The 17900-nt window shown below is 37.4% G+C and overlaps 2 protein-coding genes across 8 annotated transcripts in view; one reads left to right on the top strand and one right to left on the bottom strand.

Annotated features, from left to right (window-relative positions):
- The window catches only part of ATG7 (autophagy related 7), a 111840-nt gene extending 107292 nt beyond the window's left edge, over positions 1-4548 (top strand). For all 3 annotated transcript variants that reach the window (XM_058171740.1, XM_058171739.1, XM_058171741.1), the window contains one exon: positions 3014-4548. In XM_058171740.1, coding sequence (XP_058027723.1) covers positions 3014-3046 — 33 coding nt within the window. In that variant the 3' untranslated portion in view covers positions 3047-4548. The remainder of the gene's footprint in view (positions 1-3013) is intronic.
- Positions 4549-13776: 9228 nt separating this feature from the next.
- Positions 13777-17900, bottom strand: part of VGLL4 (vestigial like family member 4) — a 105571-nt gene continuing 101447 nt past the window's right edge. For 4 of the 5 annotated variants that reach the window (XM_058171745.1, XM_058171744.1, XM_058171747.1 and 1 more), the window contains one exon: positions 13777-16623. In XM_058171745.1, the coding sequence (XP_058027728.1) occupies positions 16349-16623 (275 nt within the window). In that variant the 3' untranslated portion in view covers positions 13777-16348. Of the gene's footprint in view, positions 16624-17684; positions 17822-17900 lie in introns of all 5 variants that reach the window. The other variant, XM_058171746.1, reaches the window with a different exon arrangement.

The following is a 17900-nucleotide window of genomic DNA, read 5'->3' as shown; positions in this document are numbered from 1 at the left end:
TATTTTGATGAAAGAATGCATTCTTCCTTCCCTATCAGAATTTATTGTTAAACGATGGTTTACTGCTTCAGTGGTTTCTGAATCCAAATGTTTAACTACTTTCCACCAGCTGTTTGGTGTGGCTATATTTTTTTTTTAAAAAAAACCATATACTTAGTATTATGGAAATAAGATTATGGCATGCCCATGTCATAGCCACTTTTAGCTAAGCAATTAAAGTTAGCTCTTGATCTTGAGTTTAGGAAATGCCAGTAAGAAAATAAGATGAAGGCATTTATTTTTTAGAACTTCTAGTTTTACACTCATAACTATTTACCTTTTCAATATTGTACTTGGTTACATTTAATTTTCAACAATATAAGAACTACAGCAGTTGTTTCCCTATTGTGCAACACAAGAGAAATAGATTTTAGGTTAATTGTTCATTGTTCCTTTTTAGTATTGAGAACTTCGGGCATGATTGTTTCATTGTTCTGGATTTTTTTTCAATTTTTGTTCATAAATTGAAATCAGTGTAAATTTTTAATTTCGCTTTTAATATTTTTATAAATAACTCGAGGTGGCAAACATATCTAATACTCCTCCCTCCTCCTATTTTCCCTGAAACAACAATCCTGTGAGATGAGTTGGGTTGAGAGAGACTAAGTGGCCCAAAGTCATTTAACTGGCTTTCATTCCTAAGGCAGGACTAGCACTAAGTTTCCTGGTTTCTAGTCTGGTACCTTAACTACTAGATCAAACCTGACATATTATATCAGCCATTATATACATTATATCAGACATCTAATAGGGGTATTCAGTTAGTTATCCCTGCTTCCTACAGGATAGCTGCTACAAAATACTTACGGTAAAAATGCTTCATAAGCAATGTCATTTTGTAGGCATTTTTTCTGAGCGCTGTTACAAAATTGCCTTCCTTTTGATCCTTTAGGTCCTTGTTTGCTTGTGTACTTCCCTTTTAATAATTCTTTTCAGGTGCTTTTGCAACCAATAGGAGGTGAAAAGTAGCATTGTTCCACATTTAAAGAATCTATTCACTTACAGTTCTTTTATAGCACTGGATAAATAGAAACTGAGGTGGGAAGGGGATTTTTTTTTCCTTTTTCCTTTGTGTAAAAAAAGTACTTAACATCTCACAAACTTTGGGGGGGGACGGGAAATCTTTGAGAGAGAGGATGGGTGTTTCTCAAGTGGAAAGATAACCCTCTTCCCACTTCAATATTTTAAAAACAGACACAGATCTGAGATATAAATACAGTGGATGCAAATCTAATTCCCTCGGCCTTGGCTTAATGTCCTATAGGATGGAAGGCTGGGGCCGCCTCTTAAAGCATTCTCTGGGTCACCTCTTTGTCCCATCTCTTGCTTTGGAATAGAGAGTTTAGTAATTCATTCTCCTGTCATCTATCTTTCAAGGGGCATCTCACATCTCTACATTAGCTGTGTAGTATAAAGTACAGCGTCTAGAGCAGGGGTGTCAAACTCGATTTCATTGAGGGCCACATTAGAGTTGTGTTTGACTTCAAGGGCCAGGATAGGGTGGGCCTGGCTAGCTCGAGGTCACTCGTGTCGGGGTGCCTGTGGTGGTCCAATCGTTCTGCCAGTGAAAATGGGCTTCCGAGCTCTGTTTCGGCTACAATGGCCTCTTGCAACCCTCTGCTAGCAAAAATGGAGCTTGAGAGTGCTGCCCACAGCCCTCCCAAGCTCCGTTTTTATTGGCAGAGGCACTGCGGGCTGACCCTTCGCTGTTTTCAGGGCGGTCCTGCAGGCCAGATCTAAGCACCCTGCAGGCCAGATCCAGCCCCTGGACCTTGAGTTTGACACCCCTGGTCTAGAGGATTCAATCCTTTCTCTCTGAGGGCTAGGCCAATTTCAAAAGAAATAAATAGAAGTACAGTTTATTTTTTTAAAAAGGTAAACGAAGTACTTTCTTTTAACTTTAAATATCCAAATGCCAAACAGTCAGTGCTGAAGTAAATAAAATACAGAGCTGACTAGTCTTATCATACAGCAGGCAAATTCAGATTTTAAAGAACTTGAAAGAAAACCCAAAGCTCCAGAGATTAGCGTATGATTGATATGTGTTTGATTTTCCCATGCCTACATTTGAATTGATATTATAAAGTGTAATATAACTGCACATAAAGGGCTTTGGTATAATTTTATCATTTCCAAATAGATTAGATTTAACCAATTTTAGATTATTATGATTTGGCTCGAGTGTGATATTCTATTTTTGGGGGGAGAGTTAACAGAGAATTGAGAGGAGCTTCATTGTTTAGAAAGGGAATAAAATTCTGGTTTGTGCCAGTGCTCATTCTGAAGCTGTATTACTGTGAAGCAAAGCTGGCATAGGCAGCAAAGCTGGCTGAGGAGCTCTGGGAGTTGAAGTCCAAAAGTCTTAAAGTTGCCAAGGTTGGAGACCCCTGTCCTAGACAGATCCTCACTTCTATGAAGCATCTTTCCAGAGATGTAGAGGAAAGGGAAAAAACTGTAAATTTCAACTCTTTCTCACCTCAAACCTAAAAAAATCATCCTGTATGAAATTTCATTTTTTTAAATTGTTATTTTAAAACAAAATTTATACTAACAATTTATATGATTGCTGATTTTGTGATATAAAAATCCAACCCAATGTTGTAAAAAGAAAAAGAAAATGCTTATTTAAGGCCAATCTTTGAAACAAAAATATTTTGGCATAAATACATTTGATGAAATATAAAGGTATTAATGTAATGTAAGGTACTGGGCAAATGATTCCTTTTGATTTATTTCTTTAAAAAAAAAACATTTGAGTTTGGGGTGAATATTCTGTTTTTTTATTGCAATATAGCCCAAAGTGATTACATTAGTGTAAGGTAGGTTTTTATTTTATAAAATGTATAGTTTTGGCAATAATTTCTGCAAAACCAGAATATATGTTTAAAATTTATGTTGTTAACAATTATACCATATGAGTAACAACAAGCAAAGTTAAATTAATGAGTGTAAATTTTCTTTTTTTTTCTTACAGATTTGGGATATAAGTGATGATGAAACACTCTGAAAATCTAATGAATAAAGTAAAAGACGACCAACAAGCCGACTTACTTAAGGGTTCTGTGGATGTATTTTTATCAGTCATTTAATGATTGCGTCCTTAAATTTATTGCAAACATAAACATGTTCAGCCTACATCTTTGATCAAGATGGCACACTGTGACAGTTTCAAAGCAAGCATACTGTGGTTGCTCCTCTTTTTATTGTGTTCTTGATGCACATATAGTTAGTTGTAAGACAGCTCAAATTAAAATTACTTATTATTTCTAAATACAGCTTATATTTAATTTTTTTCTTTAGTACATATCTTCATATTTCTCACCCCCAGCCCCCAATTGGAATGTTTCTTTTAAATTTGAAATTTAAAATTTTCATTTTAATTTTGAAAAACATTTTACAGTGTTTTAGGGACTTGTCATTATTGTGTAAGACTGAAAACTGAACCATAAAAAGTAACCTACACAAAGGAATAAATAAAACAGATATTTTGGGATACAAAAAGACACTGGGTCTTTTTGTCTTGATTACTACCTGTACAAGGGACAGGTAGAAGTTCTATCTTCTCCCCTCAATTCAGTTATCTTCATCCACAACGTAGACAAGCAAGTACATTCCATTAACTTCATTGCATGAACAGCAATTTAGATTGAAGCTGTCAAACTATTTCATAGAGCCGCCTTTTCCCTTTTTGCAAATGATTAGTAGTTTATATCCCTATAAAATAAGGGAATGAAATTCTTAACTCACATTAAAAGTGTGTACTGAACAGCAATTCAGTTGTTCTGAATAATTAATGTAACAAATATATTTGCTTTACTACAGTGACAAATCTGTTTTTGCTTGAAAGACACAGAATGTCAGCTAGTAGAAACTGTGGGCATTCTTAGCTTCATTGGGTTTAGAAGAAAGCCTTCCTTTTCACCTATTTCTTTATAAGCAGCAATGCAATGCAATGCAATACAAACTGTCATTTTTTTTTTTTCATTTTAGGAAATACTACACTGGTCTCTCTCCAGAGCAGTAGCTCTATATACTACTAGCATCTGTTGACTTAGCTTTTCTCCAAAAAGAACTCCCAGGGATATAAAATACCTAGACAGGGAGACCAAATATTTCATATTCTTCAACCTTGTATCACTTTCCCTTCTATAAATTATAATCACAAAACTGCAGAGAGGTTCAGAATATGCAATTCATGATATATTTTTTAGTTTTAATGGTGCGAGTTGGTCATTTAAATCTATGTTACTCAGTTTATAATGTCCACTGTTTATATTTATAATTAACTTTACTGATGCAGCATTTAGTAAGGAGCCTAGCTTCTGTACAATATTTCCAGTATTGTTGTTCACTGGCTAAATTTCTTGATCATTTAAATCTAGATTTGAAAAAGGCATGATTTTAAAGAAAGCTCAGTTTGTATAGTTAACCATTCTAGTAACATAAACATTAATTGCTATTTTTCAATTGTATGAAATGCTTGTAATATAAATTAAATAATTATCTAGTGATTTTTTCAGGCTCATTTTATTAAAAAAAAATCATAGTGGGAAAATCAGGACTTTACCGCTTGCTATGAGTCACCCCATACAGACGTCATCTGGAGATAGTGAGCAGGAAGCTGTGTTTTGAAATTTTACAGGCTTGGTTTGTTGAAAATCAAAAACAGCTTGGTGTCTCCCAGGAATACTATCCAATGAAATGTCTGTCTTGATTCTTGGATTAACAACTTTCAATTTGTCAACTCGTTTTTTTTTCCCACAGAGAAAAACCTATATCTGACATTTTAAGCACAAGGTAATATGATGTTTCCTTGCTTAGCAATTCGAGTAACTTAAGAATTGTATAAGACTGAACTTGCTTCCTGTCCAGATGCTTCCCAGATGTCTGTGTTGTGCAGAAGTGCCCCAGTATGACTTAGAAGATCTTCTGTTCTTCAGTTTTATTGTTTTTTTCCCCCTCTCTTGTGACAAACCAGAATGACTTACTTGCTTCCAAACTTTTCCTTTTGTAAAATGTTGTAAGCACTTTAATTGAACGGGACATAATGAAAGCTTTTAGTCAAATGTGTGCAATGTACATTAAAAGAGCTTCCAAGCACTTTTACTCACAGCTCTGTATCCATGGAAAGGAGGCATCTGGTACCGCCCACACAGTACGCTTCCAGAACGGAAGAACTTAAATTTGAGCTTTGGATAATGGGTACAGGCTTTTAAATGATGGGAGGTGGGGGTTGCTTGTTTGTTTTGTTTTAATTTGGGACTGGCATGGCTTCCCCAAATAAAGGACAAAAATCCTGAAAATTAAACACTATGTTGCATCCCTTAGAATTATAACTCGATGTAAGCAAAAGTAAGTAATCCTGGCTTTATTTTAAAAGCATAAACAAAACATAAATGTGGTAACTTTTCAATAAGCCTTCATTCTGCCAATGACAACCGCTCAAGTATTAATATGGAGCTTAATAGACCAGACAGAGCAGTCTTTGGTCTATCTGAAGGGAACATATTCTTTAGTTGAGCTTGAATTCTTGTAATTACAAGAACATGTCTGTGTAGTTCTCTTGGCAACAGGACAGGAGTGCTTTGCTACTGCATTTTTCTGGATTTATTATTTGACTTCTCAGTCTAGGCTACAAAATTAGCCCTAAAGTTTCCTAGATATTTCTTCTTTAAATATTCGCTTGATCCAGTCCTGTTTGGCTTTTTTTTATAGATCAGCCAAGATTAGCTGCTTGATGCCATCTGTTTCGTCCACCTGGCTCAATGCTAAATAGTAACCTATTTGATTCTGCTGGCCCAGAGCTAAATATGGAGAGTTTTGCTTTAAGTAGATAAATGGGCTACAGTATCATCTTTTCATATAGCAATTATTGCCCATGATTTTTTTAACTGAGAAAACTAGACGAGGTATGTATGCATGTATGTATGTATGTATGTATGTGATATATCAAAGTATGCTTTTTGTCACTGCTATATAGGGCCACCAAGATTTGTTGTACAGAGGCTTTTCACGGCTTGTTTCTTTATCCAACCAGCAGAGATGGCGAGATGGAATAGCTCTGGGTTTGGGGTTCTTTGAATCATTATCTTTGGTCTTGGATGAGGTGGTACTGCATCAGTCATACCCAGTGTATAATCTGGAGATTCTCCTGGACTCAACCACTCGTGCTCAAGGAGCAGGTGGCAGTCATGGCCAGGAGGGCCTTTGCACAACTGCAACATGTGAGCCAGTTATACCCTTTCCTGGACCAACAATCCCTGCTCACAGTCACTCCTGCCCTAGTCACCGCCTATCTTGACTATTGCAATGTGCACTACATGGGACTGCCCTTGAAAAGTACCCAGAAGCTTCAACTGGCTCAAAATGTAGCAGCCCACATGGTTTTCTGCAGACCTAGGTGTGCACATGTGTCACCTCTCCTACATGAGCTGCAATGGTTGCCAATCTGCTTCTGAGTCCAATTCAAGGTGCTGGTTGTCACCTTTAAAGTCCTACATAGCTTGGAACTAGGTTATTTGAAGGAGCGTCTTCTCCCAGTTACCGTATTTTTCAGAGTATAAGATGCATCAGAGTATAAACGCACCTTAGTTTTTGGGGAGGAAAATAAGAAAAAAGCTGACTGGCAGATGGATCAACCTCCTGGAATACCCCCAATCAACTGTTCCCAGAGGTGAATTTTAGGAACAGGTTCCTTGGTTGTGAGCTCTGTGCCTTGCTTTTTTTTCTTTTCTTTTCTTTTTTTTTTTTTTGCTTTTTTTTCTGCCTCTGAAACTTCTGAAATTGTTTTTTATATGAGATTTTTATCTTCGTACGATGTCTGGAGTCACTGAGATTGAGTTGGGAAACCAAATAAATGTTCATAGAGTTAGATTAGGAGAGAGAGAGAGAGGGAGAGAGAAAGAGAGAGAATGAGAATATTGGCAGATAATTTCAAATCTTCACAGATTAACAGAGTTGGAAGGGATAGGTCATCTAGTCTAAAATCCTGCTCAAGTAGGAGACCCTATACCATTTCTGACAAATGGCAGTCCAATCTTTTCGTGAAAGAGAAAAAGCAATCCAAAGGAAATTATATTAAGAGACTTTACAACTTTTCCAGTGATACTATTCTAGCATTAAGGCCAGATTAAGCCTTAAATTAGCTTTAAGATTTAATTTTAATGATTAAGATGAATAGAATATTCTAGCCTTTCACAGGATATATTAGTAAGTAAAGCAAATTTTAGTTCCCAAATCAGCTTCATACCTGTACCAAATTTCAACACCTAATTCAGAAGACATTTAACTCTAGCCTGTTTTAATGGCTTCAGCTCAACTGTCTTGGAAGGTAAACATAAGAGATTTACTTTATAAACATGTCTCTGATGGGCTAGAAAAGAAATCACTGCCTTGTTCCTCTTGTCAGTTTTATAGGAACACTTTTCACTAGTTGATTACTTCTGTTTTAATTACTCTCTCGGGACAGTCTAATAATTTACATTTAGGTTAACTGTTAGACGATCAAGAGAAGTGTCTCTTTAAAAATAGCAAGCTTTTGTTTCGTTATGTGTAAATCCCACATTTATTTATTATTTATACTTATTTTTTAATCTTATCTTAGTCTATATTTGCTGGTCTGTAACCATTATAAAGATTTGGTAATAAAGATGAACCAGTATGGGTCTCGGTCCGCCAATTCAGGTGGTTAAAGCCAGTTCATTTTCTTTGGAAAGTAACTTCCTTGCTCTGGTAAATTGTGGTTTGGTGCTCAGGTTATAACAACTGTATTTCATAAGTGATTCGGTTTCTGTCAGAAGCATCCTAATGTTACAGAGTCGAGTGCAGCACCATCCTGAACAGATTGTCCTCAACTTCTCTGGGCAAAGGAACATCTGCTAACATCAACTTTGTTTTATCTGAACTAAACTCCAGTCCTCATTTAATCCATTATCATGACCACATCCATTGGGGAACTCAAGATGGGATAGATAGCAAATCTTCCTCCTTATTTTTCTACAAACCCACAATAACTCTGTAATGTTGTTGGGCTAACAGTAACTCAAAGTCATCCAATGAACTGTGGCTGAGGTTTTACTTGAACCTAAGCTTCTTTTTTCCTAGTGCAACATTGCACCACAGTGACGCTCAAGTATTTCAAGTATGCTAGATATATATTTTGTACCCAGGCTAGAGTTCTTTAGAATTGGGGTATCAATAAATGAAACGCAAGCCAAATGGCAGCCCTTTGCAGCCCGAGCTAATAAATATAAGGAGGCATAATTGGCGTGGCAATCTAATCTCCCTTGCTGGCACCCATAACGCCTTACTTGAGATTGCACAGCCTCTGCATCAATTTAGTTCAATTTTAGTTCTGTTTTTTGAGGGGGAGCTCTATTGAATCACAGCTTAATCGGAATGAGGATGTATGGTTTTTATGCATAAGACCAATACAGAAAAGCACTGCTGTGTTTAAAAGGTTTTACCAAAAGCCTCCATCTCCCATTTGGATCCCCTGCTTAACAATTCCTGTGATTATATCACCTTTGCACATGTTAATTCTTGGGCATTCTATACATCAACATCCAATATTCAGTCTTGTTTTCCAGCTTTCCACAACCTTTTCCCTTTCTGGATTTCTGCATAAGTTCATCTGTTTTGGCCCTTTAGATGGCATATCTTTTCATTTTCCCCTCTGTCTAAGCAGCATGCCCTAAGCAGCTCCATTTTCTTGTGCCATTTTATGTGTCTTGCCTTCGTTGCTGCTGCTTTATGATTTTCTGTCAGCCACCCAATTGAGTCAGCCGTTCTCTTTCTTGTTTTCTATGGACAGGAGCTGCTAAGTACCTTGAATAAAACTAGGCAATTTCCAGATTCTGCACTGTAGCTAGTGTGTGCCCTTGGGCCAAAGAAACATAAACTAGACTGCTGTGAATAGTATCTGCCTTTTTATAACATGCTGATACTGCTGTAGGCCACCTGGAGTCACTTTCATGTAAGAGAGAGAGGCTACACAAACATGATAAATACTTTAAAAAACCATTAGCCTGAAAGGAAGATAGAAGTAAGGGAAAGGCAATATGTGACTTCTCAGTGGATTGCAACTTCCTCTGAGCCTCCTCTGCATCAGCCCAGCTGTTTAAGGATAAATGGGAATTAATTTGTGAATGCTACAATCAGGCCAATCTGATCCAGTTTTAGCTGATGCAGGGGTTCACCCACACATGATCAGATGTATGTTAGCCCGTATTGTGTACATTCATTTGGCTCTTTCTGAAGCCTACATCAGACAGTTAATGCCAAACTGTTGTACAGTCTACCCTGATTAAGTAACATTTAAAGTTACTGGAACTTTCCATAAATGGCATTTAAATAACCACCCCCTTGCTGTACAATGAATTGTCCATAAAGAAATGGGAAACTAAAGTTTGTGTGCCCGCCTCTGCCCCACTGCTTAATTCTAATGGAACAGGCAATTATACTCATGTGCTTCAGCTTTGAGGCGTGAATCATGTGGAAAACTTAGACTACTGTTCGTTTAGAGGAATGAAATAGTTCTTTTTTGTCATACATTAGTACAAAAAGTAACAGTTATTCAATGTTGCGTGCACAATAGATATGGTTGCCTAACTTACTGGCGTATGCCAAACTTACTGCCATTGTTGTTTGTTCCTTGAATGGCAACATTCAATATGGAATCTTGTAATGGCTCCACTTTTTTGCTGAAAGCTCACTTTGGATCACAAGAGGGAAAGGTTCATTAGTAGTAATAGGATAGAAAAGCATCTTGCCTTTTTTTAAAATAAAGGTCTGAGGAACCAGAATAGGGAATGCAAATGAAAGCATGAGGGGAGGGGTCTTTTCATTCCAAAAACATAACCAATGTCCTTCTTTATGAAAGATGTTTTGTAACAAAATCAATGTGACCTCTGAAATGAGAGGCCAACAATGAACAGTGCAGCCAGTCATTCATCATGAGGGCAGAAATGGCCTCATGTCAAATGGATTGAAGTGTGCTGGAATTGAGTCACAGTTTTGTCATAAATTTCAAAAGTCTATTGTAAGAATAGTGATGGTGATAATGTTTTTGACTTCTGGACTGTCATGAATAACCAGAATGTCAATCTAGAATTCCTCCCACATATCTTGTTACAAATAGAGAAATTTGTCAGCTGGTATAAATATCCACGAAAGTATTGCCACAATTAATGAATATATCATTGTGCTATATGAAGTTGTAGCCTCCTAAATGTGTTGTTGACTTAATGGATCAGCTCCAATAGAAGTGGCTGCTCATCGTCTTTCAGCCACACTGCCAGGTTCAGGGAATTGGATTCCCGGATCCAATTATCTTCTCCCTATTTCTGTATTATCTTATGGTCATTTGCCATTCCCATATGCAAAGAATAAAATAGATAGAATTATTGGTGAAGTGTGATTGGACACACAAGGAGTTGGCCTGTGGTGCATATGCTCTCAGCGTATGAATGTAAGAATGGAAAAAATGTTCCCTGAATGGAGAAAACTAAAAAGTGAGAGGACCTAATATTTTTTCTGACATGCTAATTTTCTGTTTTGTGATGACCGTTCTTTCCTATCCGGTTCTGCTGTCAACATAAGTGCTGGAGCCTGAGTTCATTCTCTTTATCTACTGTATCTGAAAGGGTACTAAGTAGAAGTGTCCAAATTGGCCGTACTCCTTGATCTGCGCGCTGGCAAATCTTTGGTCTTGATTTGACATCTTCCTTTATGGGTTTATAAATAGGTAGTGAAGTTGAACTGCACAATCACACTTTCCTGCTCTGATGTACAAGCTTTGTAAATATGTGTAAGATGTCACCTCTATAAAAATTAGAATGTGGAAAGAAAAATAATTGGGAAAAGGAGGAAAATATATCCATTTTCTCTGGACATTATGTATAGAAATCTCTGGATAATACTAACTTCAGATGCAATGTTCCCTATATGAAGAATGAAGGTCTGAACGTGACTTGGGCTGCTTTATTATTGTTTTGTTCTCACTTGTTATGAGAGTATTTTGTGTGTATACATATTAAATCGTGGGTGCTTTAAGTTGCACACAACATACATTAACTTTGAAGGAAGCAACATAATTTAAAAAAAAATACTATACACATAAAAAGGTTTGTGTGCTTGTGTTACATAGAGGGATGTTTCCAAATCTCAGCTCCTTCCCTAAGTTTGTTTCTGTTTTTATTTCTGTTTCTTTATTCCATCACATCGCCTCTTGTGCGAGAGAACGCAGGAGCCAAGTGTTCAAAGGCAATGCACTGTTGAATAATCTCCGTATCATCTTGCTTTGGTTTTTGATAACTGGCTGTAGTCTGTATTGTTTTTTGTATGTCATGGACTAGTACTGGAGTAGAGCAATTCCTTTGAGATGGCATAATCATAGAAAAGTCCCATAAGTTTCTGCTTGTTTCCTGGTGATAACGTACTTGATTCAGCTTTCCCAACCAATGCAAATTTAATGCAGAACAGAGCAATGTGAAGCAATATTACTAACTCTCCTTTGTAATCCTGATGCCACTTCTTTATTAATCTAATCTATTGAAGTTGACTGCTGCATTTGAAGAATTTCATAGTGCACTGAACGGGACTTTTTCCTAGGATAACATCACTTATTCTTTCAATTTCTATATAGCAGCCCATCTCAACCAGACTTAATTGTGGGTTCCTTAAATTAGGATTTTACATAACATGGTGTTGTGGATGCTTATCTGTTGTTTGCAGTCCTTTGCTTTCATTCAAAAGTTGGTTTTGGTCAACATAAAAATATTGATTGTGAATAAGGCTGACTTATGCGTAGCCACCATAAACCAAAATGTGGCTGTGTCCACCTAACATGCTGTCATTGTGTGATACATGTTTATAGATTACTATTGGTAAAAGCAGCCAATTATGGATTATTCAGTAGATTATAATTGATAATTTACTATAAAATGTGCAATGACAGCTTTATCATATTTTGCAAATTCCGTATTCTGCAAATGGGATTGCATATCATAACCCTGTTAAGAGTAAGTTGTGAAATATTTTCATTCATGAAAGTTTTTTTTCTTTTTTGTCAGTATGTCATGTAAACACATTGGGTCTCATTCTTTGGATCTCGATCTTGACACAATAACCTCAAGGAAGGGAAGCGTGTAGCAACATAAAATATGTGAACAGCATCCTTACAACTGTATGAGGGAGACACTAAAGAACATAATCATTAGGGAGGTGAATTTAGCTTGTATTAGCCGATTTACTTGTGTATTAACTAATAAATTAATTTGGAAGATTTCCAGAGAGCAGTGCACTGTATTTTATGATATGACACATTCAAATAGCTTGAAACAATTGCAGGCTAATTTGTAGTACAAGAAATAATTGTCATTATTGATCAATTTATTTGAGAATAAACTGTCACAAATGAAGGCGAATATACGTGTCCCAGGATAATGTTGCGGGATCCAATCTGGGTCGGTCACTGAGACCAGAGGTTTTGTCTTCCAATCTTTCGGACTTGTGCTGGAGCCCATCTTCTGTCTCTTATATTATTTACCATATTTTTGGGAGTATTTTTTTCCCGCCTAAGAGGCTGAAAATTTGGGTGCGTCTTATACTCCAAATGTAACCCAACTCACCTTTGGCCTCCATGCGTTGCGTCCTCTCCTGGCTACAGAGATTGTCACCAACAATGGCTTCTGTTTTTGGGTTCTGTGCGTCGTGTTTTCAGCCTCAAAATGTTCCGTTTGAGAACCCTTCAAGGCTGCAGGGATTGCCAAAGCACATCGCTGCTGATCACTGATCGAAAACACGACACGTTTGGAGGCTAAAAATGCAACAAGCAGTGCCCAAAATGGCTACCCACCCCTTCTGTGCTTCATCTGCTTTAGTCATTGGAGCTCCCTCCAATGATCAGCTATGCTTTTGAAGCTGTTTTTCAGCCCCAACACGAGCAACACAATCTTCTGTACTTAGTCTGCTTTTCTAATTGCTGCTCCCTCTGACAATCAGCTGTGCTTTAGAAGTTGTTTTTTAGCCCCAACCAGCCCCAACTTCAAAGCCAGGAAGCAAACTAATGTGCTGAAGCTGACCAGGCTAAGGACGCTAGCCAGATGAATACCTGGTATACAGAATTTTTTTTCCTATTTTCCTCTCCAAAAACTAAGGTGCGTCTTATACTCTGAAAAATGTGGTACTTTTTTTTTTTTTTTACAAAAAAAGCAGCTGTTATGTTGCATACTGTGCTTTGCTCACACTGAAAAATGTGTAACCTAGCTTTTTGTTTTCTGCTGACATTAAATGGCAACTAAAATACAAGTCCACCCATTGGAATCTTTTATTTGCAAGGCAAATTAAGACTTGACTTCTCCAAGTTTCCTTCCAGGGCTTCTATATAACTCCTGTATTGTTTAGGGCTTATATGTTAAGATTCCAGACTGGGAAATACAGGTTTTCATTAGTTAAGCCTGCAGTCAGGGGAAACACTGAATCCTTGCGTCTATTATCTTCTGAAATTAGTTCAAGTATAGATCCTTGGTTTAACAATACATTTCATTCCAACCATCACCAGTATAACAGATATTTGTTTTGCACATTATTTGAAAGGAACCACTTAAAATATCTTACCAAGTGACTTGGCATTACTAAGTCAGGCAAACCTTATTACACTTTAAGAAACCACATGCTCACAGTTGTAAGATTTAAGAGCACTTTATTGTTCATTAAGGCTACTTTTAAGTACAAAAAAAAAAGATGGCCTGCCAAACCTTTTTAAAAAATTGCCAGGTGAAACAAGGCCACAAAAGAATGATATGTTACAGATTTACAAACATGGAGAACATTGTTCAATCTGGACTGTAGATCCTGTGGCTCTGGGGGAAAAAAACTTCATATAAAAATGAGGTTAATATCCTTTCTCCTTCTCTTCCCTCTCCCCACCCTTTTGGCTTTAAAACAATAATTCTATTTTCCGTGGACTATTTTTGTCTCTCTTCCAAATGGTTTTGTGTATACACTACACATCACACTGAGCAGATAATCCTCAGTGCATTTACTTCAAAGAATGTTGCACCACAATCAACACAAGTGTATGTCCCAAGTGTTGTGTGTTAGGACTGCAGTGATTATTTTACGGCCCATTTACTTATCACAGATAAGTAAATTTAACTTTGTAGTTTTGTGCTTCAAAGAAATGTCAAAAGGGTTCTGTATCCACAAAGTCCATCTGCAGTCATTAGTACTTGTTAGACCGCTCAGTAGCCTGTAGCAACAACACACTAGTGGCTATTAATTGCTAATGCAGTGTTCTTATAGAATAACTGTGTTCCTGCACTTTTACTGTATTACAGACATCTACAACAACAACAAAAAAGATCAACTTTTTTCTCCAGACAAAAACAAAAGAGAATGATTACAATAAAGGAAAGGGAAAAATTAAATAGCTACATATCATTAACAAATTAATTGTTCCTCAAAAAAATACCTACAAATTTCTCTGTACATTCTTTACGCACAGCGTAATGATGGTCTTAAAGTTACCTATATAAAAAAGTTTTTTTTTTCTGCACTTTTCTTACAGGGGTAGGGTACTGAATGCCGAGGCGACTGAGCATTTAACTACCCATTAACATGACTGTAAAATGTGTGAAAGGGGCGATGAAGGGGGAGCTTCTCTTGTCTTTTTCTAGCTTTTAAAAGTAGGCAGCTACACTCTCTGTGGAACAGGACAAAACAGATCCTTTGCTGATCTTTTCTAACCGTGGTTTTCATTTTTACAAAAATATAAATTCTGGCCCCAATGCTATAACATAGCCCAAAGGACATCATGTGTGCTTCAGACTTTTGCCTTATCCTACATGCTTTCAACAGCACCTATCTTTTCAGGTAACCCACTATTAAATGGACTTAGTTGTAACTGCTGGAATGTGTGGGGATTGTGGGTGAGTTGTGACATTAAAAAAACAACGGCTGAGCCCATTACTACTAAAAGAAGTCTGTTCTTTATGCCTGCCTCTATTACCTAGTTAGTGACTATTAATACAAACAAATGAAATAAATGCAAGTAACACCTTTATAAAAAAAAAAGAGGAATGTATGGTGCCTTGGCCTAGATTTATAAGCAGCCTCAAAAATTAGATTTCTGCAACTAGAGTGTACATGGATAAATATATTTCAGTTAAGTACATTTGCATTGAGCAGTTGAATCTCCACCACATGAATATTGTTTCTTTTGTCACCAATGCCATAAGTAGCATCCTGAACCTCATAGCACTGAATGATATATAAACTGCTTCAGTTGAGGCCTGACCAGAGGCAACTGTCCAAGGTTGCTGGCTGCTACAAAAAGGAATATCAAATACAAGTATCAGAGTACAACTGTACCAGCAGTAAGTTTATCTAGGACTGTTAATGGAAAAAAAAAACCCACCTAGTTTTCAACAAAAGCTAATATATTTCTTACTGTCTATACATTAATAGATACCAGCTATTTTTCCATAAAACATGCATCTTTTAAGCACTATTGAACCCTCTTACCTCAGCTTTATTCTAACAAACTGCAGTGTGGAAAAAAAAAATGCCCATGATCTGTTGATTATGCAGTCCAGTTGCAAGCACGAAGCACCTGAAATCTACACCGAGAAGACCTATAACCTGTATGAGACTTCCCCCTTCCTAAACAAAGGCCGCTTCTTGTTTTCAAGAGGCAGAGAACACCAGACGCTTTTTGCCCGAGCAGTTTGCCCTCAGAATAGAAGCATCCTGCCTAAAAGTTGCTATGCAACCCTAACCTCCTCCAATAGTGCAAATCATACACAACAGTTCTTTTCAAGTATATACATACAAAATTACTTCACAAAGGGAGAAGAAAGTAATGGAGACAAAATCCAGACACAATTCTACCCTCAAGAAGCTAATCAAAGCATACAAGCATTTGGGTCAGTCCACTGTACAGAATGGCTTTTTTCTTTCTTTTTTCCCCCTCCCCATTTACTTGCGTCTACATTTCGTTTTCAGAAAGGGGGTGGGGGGGGGGCAGCAGAGTTGCATCAGAGGTTTCTTTGGTAACTGAGGCAGGGGGAAAAAAGAGTGCTACATTATTAAAAAAACAATTTTTAAAAAAATCAAATAGTTCCTGCTATCAATTTTAAGGGCATGTGTATTTAAAAAAAAAAAAAGGCCTGAACACACACAAGACATGTATTGAATCGTTATCTCCTTTTATATCATCCCTCCCAAACACTTTTCGTTTCGAGTACTGTTCAAGCTCAGCCAAAACAATACCAACTCATGTTTGGATGAAGAAATTGTGGTCCTGTGTTCATGAGACAACTGAAGGTGAGTGATTATGATTGACCAGATGGGAGGAAGGAGGAGAAGAGGACTGGCCCCTCCTGGAAGCAGACTCTGGACTATTGGACACACCATCCTTGGCAGCTTTGATCTGAAGCCAGGTATCTCCGAGAGCTTTGGCAAAGTGGTCATCAACTGATCCTGTGATGGATACAGAGTTTGTCACTGGCTCTGGCTCCTTGTAATTCTTGCCAAGGCTTCTGCGGAAGTGTTCTTCTACCACTGGATCGCAGGCAGCAGTAGCTATAGGGGAAATGCAGAAAACTACTAAGAAACGGACAAATTACTGCTTTTCCTTATGACTAAAAAAAAATCTTATAACTCCCCTTGCAGCTGTTCTGATCTTTAAGTACAACTGCAGTAAATATTATTTACTTAATATATGTACAATATGCATTAATATGTATCATTATATAATACCATAAATTGCTATTATGCTTTATTAGAATGCATTGTACAGATTATTTTTCTATTATTTGTGTGCTCGGGCCCTGTACATTAGCCAAGAGGGGGAAAAAAGGATGTATATAATTGTCATTTTAGATTACTATCTGAAAAGCCAAAAACAGCTGTCTCCAACCTGAACAAACAAACTCCACTTGTATAGACTTCAACTCCCACAATTCCCTGGTCAGCAGGGCCAATGCTGAGAATCTTGGAGATGTGCAGATTGGAGAAGGCTAGGAGAACATGCAAGTGAATTACATTTCTGCAGATTGCTCCCATAAAAAAATAGGAAAACTGAAAATTAGAAAATCATGTGGTACGTTTTAAGAAGGTTCCAAAAAGGATCCAAGAGATGTTTAAACTTTTAAAAGTTTTTTAAAATGCACAATTCTTTCCTTTGTATTACTTGTTCATTTTATTCTAGCCAAAGTAATAAAAGGCATTTAAACGTTGTCTGTTCAATTTTTCCGTAGCCAATTCCATATTATGTTGTCAAATATACACAAAGTCAAGGGCGGGGTTTGATTCAAATCTAAATTAGCTACATTTAGATCCTATTAAAATCAGTGTGAAAAGTTGGCCACAAAATTAAGTTTAAAAGGTAAAGGTTCCCCTTGCACATACGTGCTAGTCGTTGCCGACTCTAGGGGGCGATGCTCATCTCCATTTCAAAGCCGACGAGCCAGCACTGTCCGAAGACATCTCCGTGGTCATGTGGCCGGCATGACTCAATGCCAAAGGCGCACGGAACGCTGTTACCTTCTCACCAAGATGGTCCCTATTTTTTTTACTTGCATTTTTACGTGCTTTCGAAACTGCTAGGTTGGCAGAAGCTGGGACAAGTAATGGGAGCTCACCCCGTTACACGGCAGCACTAGGGATTCAAACCGCTGAGCTGCCGACCTTTCGATCAATAAGCTCAACATCCTAGCCCCTGAGCCACCGCTCATTGCTTTAAAAGGGCTAATTGTTCCACCTCCTGAATTATAAGCATCTGCTGGGAAAAAACAATGAGGGAGGGCTTTTAGTTTACTATCCATTCTGCTGAGCTCCTCATGTGCATTTGGCTGGCC

Source organism: Ahaetulla prasina, chromosome 2 (genome assembly GCF_028640845.1).
Source record: "Ahaetulla prasina isolate Xishuangbanna chromosome 2, ASM2864084v1, whole genome shotgun sequence".
In the NCBI taxonomy this organism is placed as follows: domain Eukaryota; kingdom Metazoa; phylum Chordata; class Lepidosauria; order Squamata; family Colubridae; genus Ahaetulla; species Ahaetulla prasina.
This window is presented reverse-complemented; position numbering and strand designations above follow the sequence as displayed.